The following is a 21,449-nucleotide window of genomic DNA, read 5'->3' on the forward strand; positions in this document are numbered from 1 at the left end:
AGTGTCCCAGGAACCTAAAGCCCTCCCTCCTGTACCATCTTTGAAGCCAGATCTTCATCTGTCTTATCCTCCTATTTCCGTATTCACTGGCACATGGCACTGGGAGTAATCCAGAAATAACTACATTTGAGGTCCTGCTTGCTAATTTTTAACCTAGCTCCCTAAATTCTGATTGTAGGACCACATCCCCCTTCTTACCTAAGTCATTGGTACCAATGTGGATCATGACCTCTGGCTGATCACCCTCCCCCAGAAGAATGACCTGCAGCTGCTCAGTGACATCCTTGACCCTGATACCTGGGTGGCAACATACCATCCTGGAGTCACATCTACGGCCGCAGAAACGCCTGTCTGTTCCCCGAACTAATGAATCCTCTATCACTATTGTTCTTCCACTCTTCTTCCTCCCCTCCTGTACAGCCGAGATGTTCGTGGTGTCACAAACTTGGCTATAACTGCACTCCTCTGAGGAACCAATGCCCTCACCGGTATCCAAAACAGAAAACCGATTTGCGAGTGGGATCCCAAGGGACTCCTGCACTACCTGTCTGGTTCTCTTGGACTGCCATTCCCTTTCCATCTGCATTCTCTTAGCCTGTGGCGTGACCACCTCTCTGAATGTTCAGAGCTCTTAGCCTCACGGATACACCACAGTGACTCCAGCCACCGCTCGAGCTCCGAAGACCGGAGCTCAAGTTTCTGTAGCTGGCAGTACTTCCTGCACATGAGGTTGCCTAGGACACCAGCAGTGTCCACAACTGCCCACATATTACAGGACACACATTCCACACAACCAAGCTGCCCTGCCATGTCTTAACTTCCCTTAAGTTAACTTTAATGTACTTTGGTTTACCTATATTACTTTATTTTACCATCCCCAACTTAATTTTACTCCCCTATTCCAAGTGTTTCTTACTTAAAAGCAAGTAGCTACTTTGCTAAAGCTAACACGCTTTCTTAATTTACAGCGATTTAAAGACACTCCCTAATAGCAGTTTCTCACCAACCAATAAACCTACAGTTTTCCTGTGATGTCACTCTTTGTTTTTTTTCAAACCGGCTTTCTAGAGCTGAAGCTTGTCTCCCGTGCATTCTCCACTCAGGTTCACTCTCTGCCTCTGTCCTCGGTAAATGTAGACCCTGAGCCCTGCTCTCTCTTTATATCCTCGCTGTCTCCTGAGTGTTCTCCAACAAGGTTCGCTGTCTGCCTCTATCTCAACTGAACCAGCCATATGAATTCTATGGCTGCTAGAACCGGTCAGAAGCTGGCTATACTGCAGCGAGTGGCTCATCTTCAGATTGTTGAAAGTCTCCCCATTTACAAGGCACAACTTAGGAGTGTGAAGGGATACTCTCCACTTACCTGAATGGGTGTCTCTACAACAATACTCAAAAACAATGACACCACTTAGGTGGCGTCTTTTTGATGAGCACCTATTCTACTAACCTAAACACCGACCCTTTCCACCACCATTGTACTGTGCCTGAAGTTTGCATAACTTATAGGTGCAATACAGTAACTTGCCAAGGCTTTTTCAGCAGCAAATCCAAGTTCTCCTCCATCGAGAAGAACAAGAGTTGCAGGTGCTTGAGAACACCATTACCTCAAGATTTGCACCTCCCCCTCCCCAACCCCAGTCACACCGCCAAGTCAGGGACCATCTTTGATTTGTATACATTTTGCTGCTCATCATTTCAAGGTCGACAATGTGGGATCACCTTCACCATATAGGCCATAGCGGCTTAAGAGGACCCACCATCACCTTCTCAGGGAAGGGCAATAAATGCAGGCCATGTCAGCAATATCCATATGCTGAGAATCAATTCAAGAAAGTGGAAATTAAAATCTAACAGGCTTTATAACGGACAGCCAAAGTACTACATGTTACTTGTAATATGGACAAGATCAGTAGAAAATGAATTGTTCTGCTAGTCAGGTTCAAACCTTTGATCACTCACTTGGATGTAAGCAAGAATGAGAAATTCTTTTCTGAATCCAAACCAGTTGGCTGGGTCCACAGGTTCTCTGTATAGCGTAGAATGTAGGATCTCATCTGGTTTGAGATTAGTCTCATTTGGAAAGTGCTGCAGAGAAAATATTTCAATACATCAATCTATAAGCACAGTGTACAAAAAAAAACACATTCTGAATAGCAATGACTTGTACTTTTATCACAACTTTCATGTAACAAAACATCTCAACAATCTTTAGGAGATGCAAGCAAGGAGAGAGGGAATTAGTGCAGCTGCTAAAAGCATGGACGAAGAGGTAGAATTTTAAAAAATCATTTATGGGATGTGGGTGTCGCTGGCTAGGTGTTGGATCCTGGTCCTTAGTTTAGTTGGACTAATGGATCCAGGTTACACGCTTGTTTTGGGATGACCGAGTTGATACCATAGACAGAGTAGATCAGCAGACAGTTCTTATGTAGAACTCATTCTATTTATTTACAAAGGAACTCAGCAGTTACACTTGTGTGCTTACAACTCAAGCCCTGTCTCTACATTACAGACTCTAACTCTAGGCTACTCCTACTGACTACTGACTAATAAGATAGCCCGCGCTACTCTGCTATTGGATACTAAGATCATGTGATCTTCCATTATAACATTCCTCTTAAAGGTATATTACACATCAGATTGCCACATCCCTCCCCCTTTACTCAGAAATACATTTTACAGTTACAATTACAATTTTTCTCAAAATATCAAATAATTTACACAAATAAATAATTTACCAATTCGGTCTTTCTGGGGGTTTCCTTATGTGTTTAGAATACCTCAGCTCTACAGCTTCAGATGCTTTGTCAGGAACCTCCTTTTCTGGTGTTGTCCGAACATCAGGTTCTTCGGTGGGCACCTGCAAATTTGTTTCCTCAACTCCTGCAGGTACAGCTGATCCTTCAGACACATCTGTACTCAGTTGAGTTCTTTCAACAGGAGATGTTGACGCAGTCGTGAACACTGGAGGAATCATTTCCTGATACTTTGTTTCTCTCCTCCTTATATGATTTAAATGTCTCCGTATGACTCGATCTTCTACTTTCATGTGGTAAGAAAGTGGTTCAGTCACTGCACTTATTTCACCCAATAACCACTTGGGTCCTTCTCCAAAATTTTTCGCATATACCACCTCTCCTGTAGTAAACCTTCTGTCATGGCCATGACAGTCATGTCCAGTTTTCTGACTTCCCTGACTCCTTTCCACCTTACCCCCTAAATTTGGCATTATTAAACTCAATCTCATTCTGAGACGGTATTTCATCCATAATTCCGCAGGTGTGACACCTGTTGTCGTGTGAGGGGTGGTCCTATAATGGAAAAGAAAACGTGCTAGCTTAGTCGCTATGGATTCTCTGGTTAATTATTCATGCCTGTTTTGAATGTTTGAACCGCTCTCTCAGTCTGTCCATTCAAAGAAGGGTAGTATGGTGAAGTTTTTATATGAAAGTTGATACTGTTGAGGTTGATAAACCGTTGAAACTCAACATTCGTAAATGCCATGCTGTTATCTGATATTTCTGGTAGTCCGTTGATGGCAAAACTTTGACTCAGCTTGTCGATTGTAACAGAAGATATTGGCGACCTCACACATATATGTCCATCCATTTTGGGTGAGCGTCAACAATAAGGAGAAACATTGTTCCCATAAAAGGTCCTGCATAGTCAAAATGTAATCGTACCCATGGCCTTCCTGGCCACTCCCAAGGGTGTAACAGAGCTGTTGGAGGTAACTTTTGCACTTGCTGACACTGCATACAACTTCTCACTACGTTCTCTATTTCTCCATCCATTCCAGGCCGCCATAAATAGCTGCGTGCTATGGTCTTCATTCGGGAAATACCTGGATGTGCGCTATGTAGTTCAGTTAACAAAGGCTTTCGTCCTTTTGAAGGAACAATCCCTCAAACTCCCCACAATAAGATATCATCCTGGCTGGTTATCTCATACCTTCTGTGAAAATATAGTTTAATTTAGTCAGTTTCCTGTTCTTGTGACCAACCGTGAAGAACTTGTTCTCGTGCTTTGGATAAGACTGGGTCTCGACTTGTCCAATCTCTGACCTGTCTAATACATACTGGTGATGAATCTAAGAAGTTCAATAATAAAATGAGTTCTTGAGGAACTGGGACATCCTCATCGTTTTCTTTCAAAGGCAAATGACTAAGCACATCAGCATTTGCAATCTGATTTCCAGGCCTGTGGATGAAAGTATACCCATACGCTGCCAGAATCAATGTCCATCTCTGTATTCTTGCTGAGGCTACGGGTGGTATAGCCTTGTTCTTGCTGAACAATCCTAGCAAAGGCTTGTGGTCCGAAATGATAGTAAAATGATAGCCGTTTATGTACTGGTGAAATTTCTTGACGCCAAAGATGATTGACAAGCCTCCTTTTACTATCTGTGAGTATCCCTTTTCTGCTGTGTTGCATGTTCTTGATACATATACAACAGGCCATTGTGAGCCATCATCCACCGGATGGGAGAGCATTGCTCCCACTCCATAAGGAGATGCGTCACATGTCAAAACTAACTCTTTTCTTTGGTTAAAATGTACTGATAAGGGTGGATGAGTGTAACAGTTGTTTCACCTTTATGAAAGCTTCTTTCTGTAGTGTTTGCCAAGACCAACGTTGTTTTTTCTTGAGTAGGTAATACAGGGGGGGCCAGTTCTGTCGAAAAATTAGGCAAGAAGCGCCCATAGTAACTGATCATCCCCAAGAATGTTTTGAGCTTGGAGGTGTTCTTTGGTGCTGTTGCCTCGCTAATGGCTCTCACTTTTTCCTCAACCAGTGGAGGCCCTGTGAATCTACCTAGATAAGCTACCTCTTTCACTTGGAACATGCACTTTTTTTTTCAGTGTGCTCCCACCTGTGAAAAACATTTCAGAGCATCTTCCAAGTTTGCCAAATGCTCCTTTTCAGTGAGCCCTGTCATCAGAATGTAAATAAACTACAACATGAGGAAATCCCTGCAGTAAACTTTCCATTGTCCTCTGGAATATGGCACATGCTGAGGATACACCAAAAGGCAAATGAGTATATTGGTACAACCCTTCGTGTGTATTAATTGTGACAAATTTCTGGGAGGCTTCTCTAACTCCAATTGTTGATAAGCATGCTTATATCAAGCTTCATGTTGGCGATTCTACCTGCCAGGTTAGCACATAGGCCTTCAATTTTTGGTATAGGGTGTCTGTCCAACTTAGCCATTTTATTAACAGTCAGTTTGTAGTCTCCACAAATTTGAACGCTTTGGTCAGGTTTAAGTACGGGGACTATCGGTGCTGCCCATTCTGAGAACTGCACAGGTTGTACAACTCCCAGTTTCTCTGATCTGTCCAATTTGGCATCTATCTTTTCCTGCTTTGCATAAGGTACTGGTCTTCCCTTCATAAATCGGGGGTTGGGGCCGGATCCACATGAATTCTTGCTTGTGGCCCCTGGATCTCCCCGAGTTCATCTTGGAAAACTGAGGCGTCTTTTTGTAATAGCTCATGTAGTCCACTGACTCTCAGCTGGAAAATCTCAGTCCGATCCAATTTAATTTCTGTCAGCCAGTTTCGTCCAAGGAGGCTTGGTCCCTCACCTGCTACCACTAAGGGTAATTTTACTGATTGACTTCTGTACTGTACAGTAACCTGCTTATGCCTTTGATTTTGATGTCTTCTCCCGTGTAAGTTTTCAATTTGGCATCTGTTTCTTCTAAATTTAATTTACATACTCCATAATTCAAGTATTTGAAGGTATGCTCACCTATAACTGTGATGGAAGCTCCTGCGTCCACCTCCACTCTGATAGACCTATCATTCACCCTCACCATTACAAAGATAGGTTCAGTTCTTCCTATCTTTGAATTATATGATGAATAAATATCTGAATGTTACTTCAGGCTCGTTTACGTTATGGATCTCACAGGGTTTTTCCTTTTGACTGAAAATCTGCCTGATTCTATGCTTGCAATATCTCATGAGGTGTCTGTTTCGAAGACAGTAAAAACATTCAATTTTTTAAAATTTCTATTCATTACAAGGTTGTCTGCTTCCACCTCTGTTACCATTATCCTATGTTTTAGCTGCTAAGTCATTTCTTTTTATTTGTCTGAAAGCAGAGGCTGCTTCCCACTTCTCATCAGAGCTGGACATTTTTGTGCCCTTTTTGGCTGGGGCTCCCCGCCCAACATGGAGCACGGTGACATTTTGCGCTCCCCGTACGGCTTTCAAGTTCCTCACTGAGCTTTCCATGGCCAGTGCTATTTCTAGGGCCTTCTGAAAATCCAAATTTGTTTCAGACAGTAATCTCTTCTGAACTGCATCTTCATTTATACCGCACACCAAACAATCTCTAAGCTTATCATTTATAGATGTACCAAACTCACAATATTGTGTTAACTTTTTCAGACTTGCCCATACAACAAGCAACCGTCTCCCCTGGGGCTCTATTTCTTGAGTTAAATTTGAACTGTTGTATCATTACCGAGGGCTTGAGCTGGCAATGACTCTTCACAAGGTTCACTAAATCATCAAAACTTTTCGAATCCGGGCCACTGGGTGCCGTCAAACTTTGAATCAATCCGTAGGTCTTACTCCCACACATGGATAAGAGGATCGCTCGCCTCTTCTCCTCCTCCACAATGTCGTTAGCTTGGAAAAAGAATGTGAGGTGTTCAACATAATGAGACCAATCGTCCGCGGTTGGGTTGAAGGAATCAACTCTTCCAAACTGCAGCATGCTTCGAGGGGACTACTTTGACGATTAGGATGGAAATTCTACTTACAACTACTGTGCAAAGTATGGCCCAATTTTGGTTCACTTGATTTCCTTCCTCACTTTTTCTTGCTTTTTCCTTGTCCTTCCTTGCTTTTCCTTGCTTTTTTCTTGCTTTTTCCTCATCACCAGTTTGTTGGATCCTGGTCCTTAGTTTAGTTGGGTTAATGGATCTGGGTTGCATGCTTGTTTCGGGATGACCGAGTTTGTACCATAGACAGAGTAGATCGGCAGACAGTTCTTATGTAGAACACATCCTATTTATTTACAAAGGAACTCAGCAGTTACACAACTCAAATCCTGTCTCTACATTACATACGCTAACTCTAGACTACTCCTACTGACTACTTACTGTGCTACTCTGCTATTGGATACTAAAATCATGTGATCTTCCCTTATAACATTCTTCTTAAAGGTATATTACACATCAAATTATCACACTAGGCCAGCATTTATTGCCCATCCCTAATTGCCTTTGAGAAGGTGGTAGTGAGCTGACTTCTTGAACCGCTGAAGTCCATGTAGTGTAAGTATACCAACTGTGCTGTTAGGAAGGGAGTTCCAGGATTTTGATCCAGTGACAGTGAAGGAACAGCGATATATTTCCAAGTCAGGATGGTGAGTGGCTTGGAGGGGAACTTCCAGGAGGTGATGTTCCCATGTGTCTGCTGCCCTTGTTCTCCTTGATGGTAGTGGTCGTGGGTTTGGAAGGTGCTGTCTAAGGACCCTTGGTGAGTTTCTGCAGTGCATTTTGTAGATGGTACACACTGTGCTGCTACTGTGCGTCAGTGGTGGAGGGAGTGAATGTTTGTGGATGGGGTGTCAATCAAGCGGGATGCTTTTTCCTGGATGATATCATGTTTCTTGAGTGTTGTGGGAGTTACATTCATCTAGGTAAGTGGACAGTATTCCATCAGTATTCCAAACTCCTGACTTGTGCCTTGTGGATGGTGGACAAGCTTTGGGGAGTCAGTTGGTGAGTTACTTGCCGCAGGATTCCTAGCCTCTGACCTGCTCTTGTAGCCACAGTATTTATACGGCTAGTCCAGTTCAGTTTCTGGTCAATGATAACCCCCAGGGTGTTGATAGTGGGGGATTCAGTGATGGTAATGCCATTGAATGTCAAAGGGCGACGGTTAGATTCTCTCTTGTTGGAGCTGGTCATTGCCTGGCATTTGTGTGGCACGAATGTTACTTGTCACTTGTCAGCCCAAGCCTGGATATTGTCCAGGTCTTGCTGCATTTGCACATGGACTGTTTCAGTGTCTGAGGAGTCGTGAATGGTGCTGAACATTGCGCAATTGTCAGCGAACATCCCCACTTCTGACCTTATGATGGGAGGAAGGTCATTGATGAAGCAGCTGAAGATGGTTGGGCCGAGGACACTACCCTGAGGAAATCCTGCAGTGATGTCCTGGAGCTGAAATGACTGACCTCCAACCCGCACAATCACTTTCCTTTGTGCTGGGTATCACTCCAATTAGCAGAGAATATTCCCCCGATTCCAGTTTTGCTAGGGCCCCTTGATGCCCTACTTGGTCAAATGCTGCCTTGATGTCAGGGGCAGTCACTCTCACCTCACCTCGGGAGTTCAGCTCTTTTGTCCATGTTTGAACCAAGGCTGTAATGAGGTCAAGAGCTGAGTGACCCTGGTGGAATCCAAACTGAGCGTCAATGAGCAGCTTATTGCTAAGCAAGTGCTGCTTGATAGCACTGTTGATGACTCCTTCCATCACTTTACTGATGAGCAGGCCTTTGCAGGTGTGAAGAAATGCAGCAAGGCAGAGGGCCAGAGTCAGATAAATCCATCCAGACAGTAGCTCTATGCCTGTGATTGGATGATGCAGAACTTTGAAGCTATTATTTCATCACAAGCATCATCCTGCTCGATCTACAATGTACTGCAAAGACATTTCAATCGGCTTCATTCAAATTAATGGTCAGCTTACCTTCAGTTCACTGGTTAGCTTAAAATCTTTCATTTAAAAGTGCAGTTATAGACAAACACAGCGGTTCCTATTTCTTATGCATACTTGCAAAAATGCAAACTATAGCCTCAGCATTGCTACACTTTCTCTGTGACTCAGATACAGATCAAATGGATTTAAAAAAGGCATTTCCTACCGTTGTGCAGTTGCTGGAGTACTCTTCTGGATTTACAATCTTCAGTTGATACAGCATTTTACAGACAATGATGATGCATACCCACAGAGTAGAAATGCAGGAAGCCATTGGACGGAACTTAGTGTATGGCAGAGCAAATACCCATAGGACAATAAAGAGAAAATTCATGATGGATGGCTGGAAAACAAATTTGGAAAAATAAGTATAGATTATTTTCTGATCTTATAGAACAATAGGTTTACTGGAGGAAAAAACTTTAATCAACTGTCGAACTGACTCATCTTTATTTATCAATGTCACAATAGTGAAGATATTTCAAAACTCTTTGCTTAGAGTACAGTCAAAGTTTAATGTGGTCAAATTTACTATAGGATCATCATATTTATCATCATTTCTCCATGCTGCTATACTGATCAGGTGCTTAAAGCATTTTGAAACACAGTGTTTTTCTCAGTTTACATAAAATAGTATAAGATTCAATGATTTTGGATTTACTTGCAAGAACAAGATGAGAGCAAGTTTTTACTGCTTAGTAACTTAAATCACAACCATACAGGATCTTTAGAGTAGATAACATTATTTAGAGGTTCATACCTCTTTCACTGCCACCCACACACTGAACAGAGCCACTAGTTTCAGCACGTGCAATTCAAGAAGCCTCCAAATAATCACTTGGATGCAGTTGAGGATCTTGGAGAATTTCAAGAAAAGTACAAGGAGGCGATCGACCACTAAACCCCACTTACTGCAAGCAACTGAAATCAGAAAAGACATTAGAGTCCGACTGGCAGGCTTCCTCCTTTTGAATAATGTAAATAAGGGAGATGCTGGTGTAGCGGTAATCTCGCTGGACTAATAATCCAGAGGCTCAGGGTAATGCGCTGGAGACAAGGGTTCAAATCCCACAGCAGCTGGGGAGATTTAAATTGAATTAACCTGGAATTGAAAGCTAGTCTCAGTAATCATCAGGTAACACCCGAATAAACAATCTATTCTCAATAAATAATATTGCACATTTAAAAAGGAACATGAGTCATAACACTAAGGGCGGGATTTTCCAGCCCACCTGCCACCAAGATCGTCTGGTCCTGCTGAAGGTCAATGGGCTTTTGGCTGAGCCGTTGAATCTCCCACGTGGGTCCCGCCACAAAGGGGCCGGTAAATCCTGGCCTAAATCTCGCGGTCTATAACATTTAACTTTATAAGATTAAGGCCAAGCTAATTTTTACATAAAAATAATAATGCAATGTCGCAGAGGTATGGGGCCTGATTTTTAATACTAGGGGAATCGGCAGGGAGGACCTGGAAATACTGGGAATGCAAATGATTTGTGTCATTTCGTAGAAGGCGCTAACTAGCATTTCCTTACTTCCTGGCCAGTGGCCGGTTTGAGGGGCTGGGAGGCTGCTGGGCAGGAAAGCTTGCGGTAGAAGGTCACGGCCAGGAACATTGGTGATGGTCTCCCACAATCAGAAAAGCACAGAGCATGGTTCAGGAGAGGGGGTTTGATGTGGTTAGAGTGCAGCGGTGAGGAGGAAGAGAAAGAAAGACATAAAGGAAGAGAAGGGAGAGAGAAAAAAAGAAAAAAAAAGCAGCAGCCAATTTCAAACAGAATACCAAGAGTACAGCTCTTCTTCGAGGGTGGTGGCGGTGAGGGACGGGATGAGTCGACCTCACCTGTTCCAACAACATCAATGACTTGCATTTATATCGTGCTTTTAATCTAGTAAGATGTCTGAAGGTGTTTTACAGGAGTCTTATCAAAATAATTTGACACTAAGCCACATAAGGAGATATTGAGAGAGATGACTAACAGCCTGGTCAGTGGTAGGCCTTATTGTCTTAAAGCAAGAGGTGTGGAGGGAATTCCAGAATTTAGAGCCTTGGTAGTTGAAGGAATACAACTATCAATGGTGGATCGCTTAAAATTAGAATGTGAAACAGGGAAGATTTGGAAGAGAACAGAGATCTTGGAAAGTTGAATGAGGAGGTGGTTAGAGATAAGAAAGGATGAGGGCATGGGGAGATTTAAAATTAAAACATGAGAATTTTAAAATCGAGGCATCAATGAGCACGGTGGGATGGGTGAACACCATTTAGTGCAAGTTAGGATATAGGCAGCAGAGCTTTGGATGATGTCAAGTTTACGTAGGGTAGTAGACAGAAGGCCAGCCAGAAAAATATTAGAATAGTAAAGTCCAGAAGTAATAAAGGGAGAGATGAGGGTTCAGTAGTAGATGAGTTAGAGCAGGGCAAAGACCCAAGATCTCACAACGGTGGAAGTAGACAGTCTTGGTGATTGAGCAGGTATGTGGTTGGAAGCTCATCTCAGGTTCAAATACACAGCAGGGTGATGATGTCACTGAATGGTAGCATATGAGGAATAGGAACTTGCTCATCTACATGGTGACCCACAGTGATATCATTTGCAACCAGAGGTTCTCCTTTCTTCTCTACTTCTCCACTACCTTCCTTCACCTCAAATCCCCAATTGTGATGACTGCTTGATTGAAATTTAAGTCCTAGATTAATCAAAATTTCCTCTCTAATAGATCCATTGCACATTATGAAGTGGCAAAGCAGTTATGATAAGAACCAAAAATGATAGCTTCCCAAAGTTAAGTCTACTGGAAAAATGTAGTAGTGTAAATAAAAGATAGGATTCCAAAAAGTCAGTCAAGCGAATCCTCTCAGCATTATGTTTTGCAATGCACCTCCCTGATCTTGCCAAAGCTGATGGGTCAGTGGATGATTTACATGCCTTCAGTCTGCTGGAGGTGCATCTGGAGTGTGTGCACCTGCTGGACTGGCCAGATAGTCTGTCAGAAGATACCTCGGCTGGGAGAAGGGGAATGCCAGATTCACAACGCCTCCAAACCTTACAGAAGAATACTTAAGCTGCCTGATACAAAGGAGAGCACGTAAAAACTATATATTTTTTAAAATTATATGGCAAATTCTTTAAGGTCCAGACCACAATCCTAGACTTTTCCATCTGTTCAGTCCCACAAGGCCAATATTGTCTGGTTTCACTAGGTGTACCAGTGCCAACTGGGCCCCCAAGGCCCGATGTGCAGCAACTTTAAAGTTTGGAGTCCCTATTTCCCTTGCATTGATGGCCATGTAGTAGGAGGATCAGATGCTGTGCTGCCACAAGACCATCCTGGAAACCTGGGCACTAGGCCAGAATCCAGTGCAACCAGTTCCCAGCATAGTTCTTGGCTTCTTGAGCTGCCTCCCACCAAAGTTATAAAGGACACTTTGTTTTTTTTTAAAAAGTGTGGTGGAAAATAAAACATACATTTAGGGAAAAATAATTCAAAGACCAATTATTTAATTTATATTTTAGTTTGGATTTATAAATGACTAAGAAAAAAAGGATAAATAAGGCTTAGCAATTGTGCAGTCAGTAGAATAACTTCATGACCAATCAGATTTGAACCAGTTTAAATGAGTACTCACCCTCTAATCTGAGGAAATTTTATTGGTTTTAACTTGTGGAAGAATAAATCAACCTTTGTAGCCGCAAGAGTCCTTTTTAGTGAGGTTTATGGTTTGGATTGCATTACTAATGTATCACATTCCTGGATCAAAGTAAACCAAAAGCCTCAAACTGCATGTAAGTCAACTGGTGATTGGTGTAAAAGGATAATTTCTTTTGAGCTGAGTTGACCTTTACATAAAAGTTGGAAATGTTTGCGATTTTTGAGTGACATTTATGAGGGATGGTTGGATTTACAACAGTTAAAATTTAATAAAAGTGTAAAGACCACCAAGGTTAAACTGCACAGTATATACAGAGTGCTGATAGGGGTTTTGGAGTTTAACGTATTAAAAAACCTCAAAGAATGCCCTCCCCAAAATCTGAAAATGTAACCTTCCTAACCCTCGGTCTCTTTCCCTTGCTGCCAGTAGGTAAAATTTGAACTTTACTGAACCAGGAAGAATAAATAAGTCCGCATCCATCATTTCCTCAGATCCATTTTATTTCAACTAAGAAGGTTTTCTTTCTGTTGATCGCAGAAGATTGCGGGTTTGAGACCTGCTGGGAGCATGAGATCACAATATAAGTTGGCAATCCAGTTTTATTGGAGTGTTGTGTTACCCTTTAGATGAGATGTTAAACTGAGGTCTTGCTTAACTGGCTATTAGTCTCATTGCTGTTTGTGCGGCATTGCTTATCCTAACATAACTGATATACTGTTGGGCTACTTAGCTACGTGGATTCTTTTCTCTGTTAGCCTACATTCGCCATTTAATTTGTTGTATGTGAAGAATGCAAGACAACTTTTCAGAGACATGATAAGACACAATACAAGACCTCATTCTTCTTAAGTCTCAGTTCACTGATGATAGCAAGCTAGGTGGAAAGGTAAGCTGTGGGGAGGACACAGAGGCTGCAAAGAGATATAGACAGGTTAAGTGAGTGGGCAAGCAGATGACAGATGGAGGGAAGTGTGTAGTCATTCACTTTGGTTGTAAGAATAGAAAAGTAGAATATTTTTTACAATGTGTGAAACTTCTAAGTATTGATGTTCAAAGAGATTTGGGTGCACTCATACAAAAAAAGCAGAAAGTTGGCATGCAGGTGCAGCAAGCAATTAGGAAAGCAAATAGCTTGTTGGCCTTTATTGCAAAGGGACAGGGGTACAAGAATAAAAAAGTTTTGCTACAGTTTTACTGGGTTTTGGCGAGACCACTTCTGGAATACTGTGCACAGTTTTGGTCTCCACATTTCAGAAGGGATATACTTGCATTGAAGTGGTACATCAAACGCTCACCAAATTGGTGCTTGGAATGAGGGGGTCATCCTATGATGAGAGGCTAAGTGAAATGGGTTTATATTCTCTGCAGTTTATAAGAATGGGAGGCGATCTCATTGAAACCTACAAAATTCTGAAGGGGCTTGAAAGGGTGGATGCTGAGAGACTGTTTCAGCTGGTCGGGGAATCTAAAACACAGGAGCACAGTCTCAAGATAAGGAGCTGATCATTTAGGACTGAGATGAGGAGAAATTACTTCACGCAAAGGGGTTTGAATCTTTGGAATTCGCTACCCCAGCTAGTTGCAGATGCTCCATCGTTGAATACATTTGAGGCTGGGATAGACAGATTTTTGGTGTCTCAGGGAATTAAGGGATATGGGGAACGGGAGGGAAAACAGAGTTGAAGCCCAGGATCAGACATGATCGTATTGAATGGTGGACCAGGCTCGCCAGTCCATATTTCGAGTCCATATGACTCTTCTTTTCTCTCCACAGATGCTGTCAGACCTGCTGAGTTTTTCCAGCATTTTCTGTTTTTGTTTCAGATTTCCAGCATCCGCAGTATTTTGCTTTTATCGACAGTCCATATGGTCTACTCCTGCTCCTGTTTCTTGTGTTCTTTTACTTTTAGAATTCAAATGTTCCTCTTTAAATGACACAAAATATTTTATCTTCAACTACTCATTTGCTTGTCTGATCAGAGAAGATTGAATGAGATTACCAAATATTATAAGGGATTCAAAAGGAGAACTATCTATGTGCAAATACAAAAACATACGCTCTTCTTCAGATCTGCTGTCCTCCAATGCAGGTTGATCATTTTCCTCACATTCTGGGTCTTCAGCTGCCCCATTCTGAAGGGATGCAGTGACAGGTCTTCTGTTATTGCATAAGCATAGTAAGAACGTTAGTCATGTTTTATATATTAAAGCGGATTGTTCAGTTAGGAAAGTTACAAAGTTCTTCATCACCAGCAAAAACCTTATTAAACAGCCAAATCAACCTCTGAACTTGTCCTTTTGTTTCAAACATCCTACGTATGCCAATAGGTGACCTTAACACTGCCATTGAAGAGCAACACAGTCAACAACATTTGTGCTATTTACAAGCATGTAATTGATCTGTTTCACTTCACTGTGCCCATCAATCTTAGTACAGCACATATCAGATAAATATATCTAATATCAAGAAGGAAGGAACAGTACACATCTAACTTCACAGGTTACACAAAACCTAACTTTCTTTATTGGTAAATGAAGCCCCATGAATATAATGCTAGATCATCAATTCAGAGATGGTACCGTCCTTTCATTGCACTAAATTTTACTTGATAATTATTATTTTTCTATTCTGCGCGATGGTTCCACTGAACAGACAGGAGGGGGTTTAATTTAAAACAACCCTGATTACTCCTCTCAGAAAGGTAAACAGAAAGGTATTTTTGATTTCCCCCTTTATAAGTGGTGGTGTGTTTTCCACAGCCGTTCAGTTTTTGGAGCGATCCAACCCTCCATTAATAACCCCACGGCAAACTCAAGATAGGATAAAATCAGAGGATTAGTTTCTTTTACACACACTCAAAAAACACAGGAAGGGGGTTTGCAACATAGCCCCCGGTACATTCACACAATAAAAGAGGGATAAGGGAAAGAAAGAGGTACAGGGCAAAGACCACAGACAAAATAAGAATTATTGTTTCATTCAAGTCCAGAATCAACAGTCCAATGGCGTATTCCTTCAGAGAGGTTAACCAGCTGAAACTGATGCGGGGTGATCCACTTCTCCAGTAGCGCTGACTTCCACGATGGGAGAAGCACATAGAGATGAATCAGTCTTGCAGTAGGCATTGGTACTGAAGTTCAGATGTTCCAGTAGAAAACAGTGTAGATGATGGCCAGGCAATTTAAACCTGGACAAGGCTCCGATTCTGCTGCTGCTTTGTTGATGGAAAATGGCAGACTGCCTGGATTCAGCTCCACAAGGCAATATTACAGGTTCTAGCAGCTTGAGTGTGGGGGGAGCGGTTTGCAGATGGGGTCATGTGACATGACTCCTACTTCTTCCCCTTGGTTTGGACAAAGGATGTATATTACTCGTCTGGATTCTTGAGATGATTAATATTGCATCCAATAATACATTTCAGGAGTTTCAGGGCCCCTCTGTCCTTGTCTCCGTTGGCCAGAACTCTGCCTTAGAAATATAAAAGGTCTTTGTGCATCTCCTTGGAAATTGATTTCTGCACTCACACAGGGCATTAGAGCCTCTTTAGATTTAACAATATCCTTGCTGTTGCCTGAAGGCTAGAAATTCCTTTTGTGTGAACCATAGCAAGTCAGCCTTCAGTCAGTGTAAAGCCTTTGTCCATTTTTAAAAAAAATAATAACTTCATAAAGTAGCCAGGATGATATAATATATATATATTTTTTTCCCTTCATGTCTTCTGGGCATGACATGCCTCCACCACAGGAGAAAAAAATGAATTCAATTGCATTTTTTTTAATGTGGTCTTAGGGAAGGGACAATAGGAAGTGAAGAAATGTATAGACATTCTCTCATTCATGCTGGCACATCAGACACATAGCTACCAGGGGAAATGGCAGTTCCCTGCTGCATTTTCATTTTGTGGTTTAAACCCCCGGACAGGGCATCTGCAAGGACACTGTCTGGTCCTGGGATTTGGGAAGGTTTAGGTGAATTGGGAGGATTCGAAATTCATCTGCATGGGGAAGTCTATTTGGTGTTAAAGAGATCTGACTTTCCTGTGTTGGGGGTCAGGCATTGTAACCTCCTGACTAAGGGGCGAGTGATGCTCAAGCTTCACTGGGTGACCCGCAGGAGAATGCAGGACGTCTCACGTAGTGGGTGTCTGGCCCTGGGATCATAGGGCTAAGCTGCTCTCGTCCAGCTTGGCTCTTGCCTGTCCACTTTGGTAGCCCATGAGCTCATTTGTTCAGGCCCAGAGACGGGGGTTAGGCTGAGAGTCAGGAGAGTGGGGTGTTTCAAAGTGACCTTGGCCTCTTTCTGGAGAGTTCCAGCTTCTGCTCCTAGGTGCTTTGGGTTGGCACAGCAACAACTGGGCAGTTGGTCCCTGAACTTGGGCCAGCCTTTCTGAGCCTGGATGAGAGGAAGATGGCCTTCTTGCAGGGGCCTGTCCTGCATCCAGCATCCAGGTATGGCTACGTGCTGTAGTCTGGTAGGGTGTTATGGATCATTTTAAGCAGGGTGGTTAACTCTGTATGGTCACCTGCAATTCTGCATTATGGTGGGTGAGCCTGGGTTCAATCTGGTTGGGGTCCCTCTGCTGGTCAGTTGGGGCGTAAGCGTCCTGCCATTTGGGACACTACTGCCCTCTGGTCGATGGTCAGCTCTTGCTGTGCTGCCTGGTAGCTTTTCAACTAAGTGAGGCATCACCCTCACTCTTTCTGGGCCACATTTAAATTCACCATAAAGGTACTGGTCAGGCCAATCAATGGCTTCCTACAGGGGAGTTTTGGCTTTGGGAGGGGCACTCTCCTAACTTGTTCCATGTCCAATGGAACCCTTCTGCTCTCAAGTGGAGGTGCAATTCTAGCTAGCCCCTCTTGTGGTTTTTCAACCGGGGGAGGCATCTCACTGCCTATCCACTCATTGGTTTGGCAACTTCCTTTGTCCCTTTTTAATGTCAGAAAGGAGGTTTCTGGTAGCTAAACTTCAGGCAAGTTATTACCCTTTTTGGGTTTAATAATCTGCCTTCATTCAGGCTCTTCAGCTATGTGGGGCCTCTCCCTCACTATTTCTTTCCCTGCTCCAGGACTTCTCTGGTCCCTATTTAATTCTGGGATACCTAGGGAATCTATTTCAGATTCTAGAGGCCTTCTTGGGACCTCTTTTAATTTTCCTGGCCTGACTTCAGCCTTGCTACCTTCAAGCCGCTCTCTCAGGAGGTCAATGATGCTATTCCAACCTTTTGGGCCTCAGGACCTTCCCCAGCTTTCTGCCCTTCTGCAACTTCCTGCTGCTCGGTATTGGCCTCTTTTCTTTCACTGGCCAGCACCTGGCTGCCAGCCAAATCGTTCCCAAAGAGAAAATCAATTCCTCCTGCTGGTCGTTTAGGGACAATTCCTACCGTAACGGGGCCTGAATCAAGGTCACACTCTCAGTGGACATTATGGAGGGGTGCAAACACAGATCCTCCTCCCACCCCACTGATCAGGGCTTTTGCTTTCAGGTAGGTTTAGGTTTCCCTTCAACATTAAGGACTGAGTGGCCCCTGTGTCCTGGAGCAGTACCACGGACTTGCTCACATTTTGGGATGGGTAGGGGGACACTGTTCCTGAAAGGACAAAACTCTGGAAGCTCTCTGGAAGTTTGTCCGGCTCAGACACACAGTGCCAGGCCCTCCAAAGGGTAAGTTTCAGTAGCGAGCGGCCTGTTCTACTGCACTACCTATTGGAGTGCTGTTCTGGGGTCTACTCATGTGAAGCTCTTCTAGGCCAACTGGCTTGCCTCGCAATCTCCAGTATTCAGGTGTGGATGGCCTATTTTGTTGCAATGAGAACATACTGACCTCTAGAAATTCTCCTTTTGGTCTCTAGGGGGAGGCTTCTCACCCCCTCTTTTGTGTTTTCTTTTCTGGGCGGTGGGGTGTGGGGGGGGGCTTTCCTATCTAGGTTGCCCTGCTTAGATTTCCAGTGCTCATGAGTATGGTTTGGAAAGGGTCTGCCTGAGTTACAGGCCTATGGATGAGTTCATAGCTGTCTGGTCTGATGGCTGCAGCCCTGGCTGTGTGGATTCTCTGCTCCTCTCGGTGTATTCGCAGGTTGGAGGGAAAGCAATTTTTGAATTCCTCCAACAGTATCGGCTGATGCAGTCCCTCATAGGTGCATGGGATTCTTAGGGATCTTACCCATTGGTCGAATGCTATATGCTTCAGCCGTTCGAACTTGAATTAGATTTGTATGGGCTTATGAGCATTCTGGAATTGTTGGTGATATACCTCCAGGACTAACTCGTAGGTACTTAGGATGGCCGCCTTGATTTGTTCATAATTCAGGGACAGATCGGGAAACAGCATGGTGTAGACCTCCTGGGCTCTCCTGGACAGCTGCCCTTAAATTAAAAATGCCCAGATCTCTGAGGGCCATTTTAGCTATCCTACTATTTTCTCGAAGGTGGTAACAAATGACTCCACATCACTCTCTTCAAATTTGGGAAGGAATCTCTCATACTTGAGTGCCTCAGAGAGTGGTTCCGGATAAGGGGTGCCACTGCGTAGAGAGAGATTTTCCCTTGTCCCTTGTCTGGCCACTTTCTCCCTTTGAGCTGCTCGCTCCATTTCCAATTTTTGGAGCTGGAATTCACTTTCCCTTTCCTGTTCCTTTGCTCTCTCTTTTCATTTTTCCCTCTTTCCTGAGCTTCCCTCTCTTTCTCCCTTTCCCTCTCCAGAAATTCTAGCTGAAATTTAAACTTTTCCAGCTCTCAATTGGCTAGGGGAGGGGATTTGGAGTCATGACTGAGCTCTGCATCAAACTGTTCTGCTGGTAACAAAAGATCCAAATGTACTACCAACAACTGGATCAGTCCATTTCGTGTGATTTTGCTGGGCAATTTTAACTGTACCTCCCTCGCTACAGCTTTCAATTGTTCTGAGCTAAGGGCCTCCAAAATTTCACCACTTAAATTCCCTTGCTGAACAAACATCTGGGCATCAAACGTTGTAGGAAGAAGGAACTTGCTGTGGTAAATTACTTGTATTTAAAAATTTGTTCCAGCCACCGAGATTTCCTCTTAGCTTTCAATTAGCTCTTTTAAATCAGATTTGGCTCGTCTCTCTAAACTGTGGTCAAATTCAAATTGGGTTTTTCCCAGGACCTGAGCTCCCAATTTCTGTTACAGACAGGAGGGAGTTTAATGCAAAACAGCCCTGATTTCTCCTCTCACCAATCATCTGTAAACCAAAAGGTGTTTTTGATTTTTGATTTCCCCCTTTATAAGTGGTGGCGTATTTTCCCCAACCCTTCAGTTTTGGAGTGATCCAATCCTCCATTAATAACCCCACAACAAACTCGAAATAGGGTAAAATCAGAGCATTAGTTTCTTTTACGCACACTCAAAAATGCAGGAAAGAGGTTTGCAACATAGCCCCCGGTACATTCACACAATAAAAGAGGGATAAGGGAAAGAAAGAGGTACAGGGCAAAGGCCACAGACAAAATAAGAATTATTGTTTCATGTGAGTCCAAAATCAAAAGTCCAATGGTTTATTCCTTCAGAGAGGTTAACCAGCTGAAACTGATGTGGGGTGATCCACTTTTCTAGTAGCGCTGACTTCCACGATGGGAGAAGCTCATAGAGATGAATCAGTCTTGCAGGAGGCACTGGTAGCGAAGTTCCAGAGTTCCAGTAGAAAACAGCGTAGATGAGGGACAGGCAATTTAACCAGACAGAGCTCCAATTCTATTGTTGCTTTGTTGATGGAAGATGGCAGACTGCCTGGATTCAGCTCCAAAAGGCAATATTACAGGATCTAACAGCTGGGGGTTCATGTGACATAACTCCTACTTCTTCCCCTTGGTTTCAACAAAGGATGTATTTCCCTGGTCTGGATTCTTGAGAAGGTTAATGTTGCGCCTATTAATAAGTTTCAGTGGTTTCAGGGCCCCTTTGTCCTCACAGGTGTATCGTCTCCATTGGTCAGGGCTGTGCCTTAGAAATGCAAAGGGTTTTTGTGCATTTTATCGGAATTTGATTTCTGCAGTCACAGGGGGCATTAGATCCTCTTTAGCGATAACGAGATCCTTGTTGTTTTCTGAAGGCTAGGAATTCCTTTTGTGTGAGCCATAGCAAGTCAGGCTTCAGTCAGTGTAAAACCTTTGTCCATTTTTAGAGAAATAATAATTTTATAAAGTAGCCAGGATGATGTAGACATATTTCTTCATGTCTTCTAGGCATGACACTACTATCATTTCATTCTATTACACAGGAAGAAACAGGAGAACATTTATCTTCCCAGTGCTCACAGAGAGGAGAATCTAAGCTCTCCTAATGGCTCAGTAGGTTCATAAAATGAGCAGCTACTCCATACAAACCAGAAAAGTCCTTGATTTGCTCCCTAGTCTGCAACAAATTCACCGATCTCAAGCTAGGCTGTGGCAATTGGCCTCTGTACTCTGGGTTAAGCAGGGGGAATATCAGACAGGGCTCTTGCTTAAAAACACATCTACCAATTCTGCTGGAAATACTCAACAATAGAGATTGGGTGAGGACAGAATAGGGCTTGACAGCAGTGCTGACCACAGTTGAATATCCAAACATTAGCAAGGTTTAAACATAAATGCTTGAACAAGACCAGTGCCCATGGAACTGTACCATAGCAAGGTCATCAGGAAAGAAGGGAAAATTGGTACCAAGAGGAAAAAAAGAATTCTAGTGCACCAGACAGTTTATTCCTCCTCAAATTTTCTTTCTAACTTTCTATCTGCTCAGATTCCTCCAAAGGCAATGGTTAACATCATGGTTTCGTTCATGAGGACCAGAGGTCTCTCAGGAGCTCACACCTAGAAGGCAATTCTTCATGCATACATCTAGATAATGAATGTTATTGGACAACTCACCACAAGGGTCAGCCCAGTCATAGCTGATCATTTTCCATCATATGCAGTGGCAGTCAAAGTGTTATTGTTAGCCTCTGTGTCATTGGAAACACACAACTCTCAAAAAAACTAACCCTTTGTATCATGATGTATAAAATTGTCTCCGCGGAAGCACAAATCAAAAGAAATAAAATCCAACCTCTAGTTTTATGAGAATATAG

At 43.1% G+C, this 21,449-nt stretch overlaps 1 protein-coding gene across 5 annotated transcripts in view; it reads right to left on the reverse strand.

Annotated features, from left to right (window-relative positions):
• piezo1 (piezo type mechanosensitive ion channel component 1 (Er blood group)) overlaps positions 1-21,449 on the reverse strand; it is a 372,144-nt gene that overhangs the window by 87,037 nt on the left and 263,658 nt on the right. For all 5 annotated transcript variants that reach the window (XM_078544496.1, XM_078544493.1, XM_078544495.1 and 2 more), the window contains 4 exons: positions 14,436-14,536; positions 9,487-9,647; positions 8,893-9,069; positions 1,960-2,085 (listed from right to left, as the gene is read on the reverse strand). In XM_078544496.1, the coding sequence (XP_078400622.1) occupies positions 1,960-2,085; positions 8,893-9,069; positions 9,487-9,647; positions 14,436-14,536 (565 nt within the window). The remainder of the gene's footprint in view (positions 1-1,959; positions 2,086-8,892; positions 9,070-9,486; positions 9,648-14,435; positions 14,537-21,449) is intronic.

This window comes from Cetorhinus maximus, chromosome 6 (assembly GCF_964194155.1).
Source record: "Cetorhinus maximus chromosome 6, sCetMax3.hap1.1, whole genome shotgun sequence".
Lineage (NCBI taxonomy): Eukaryota > Metazoa > Chordata > Chondrichthyes > Lamniformes > Cetorhinidae > Cetorhinus > Cetorhinus maximus.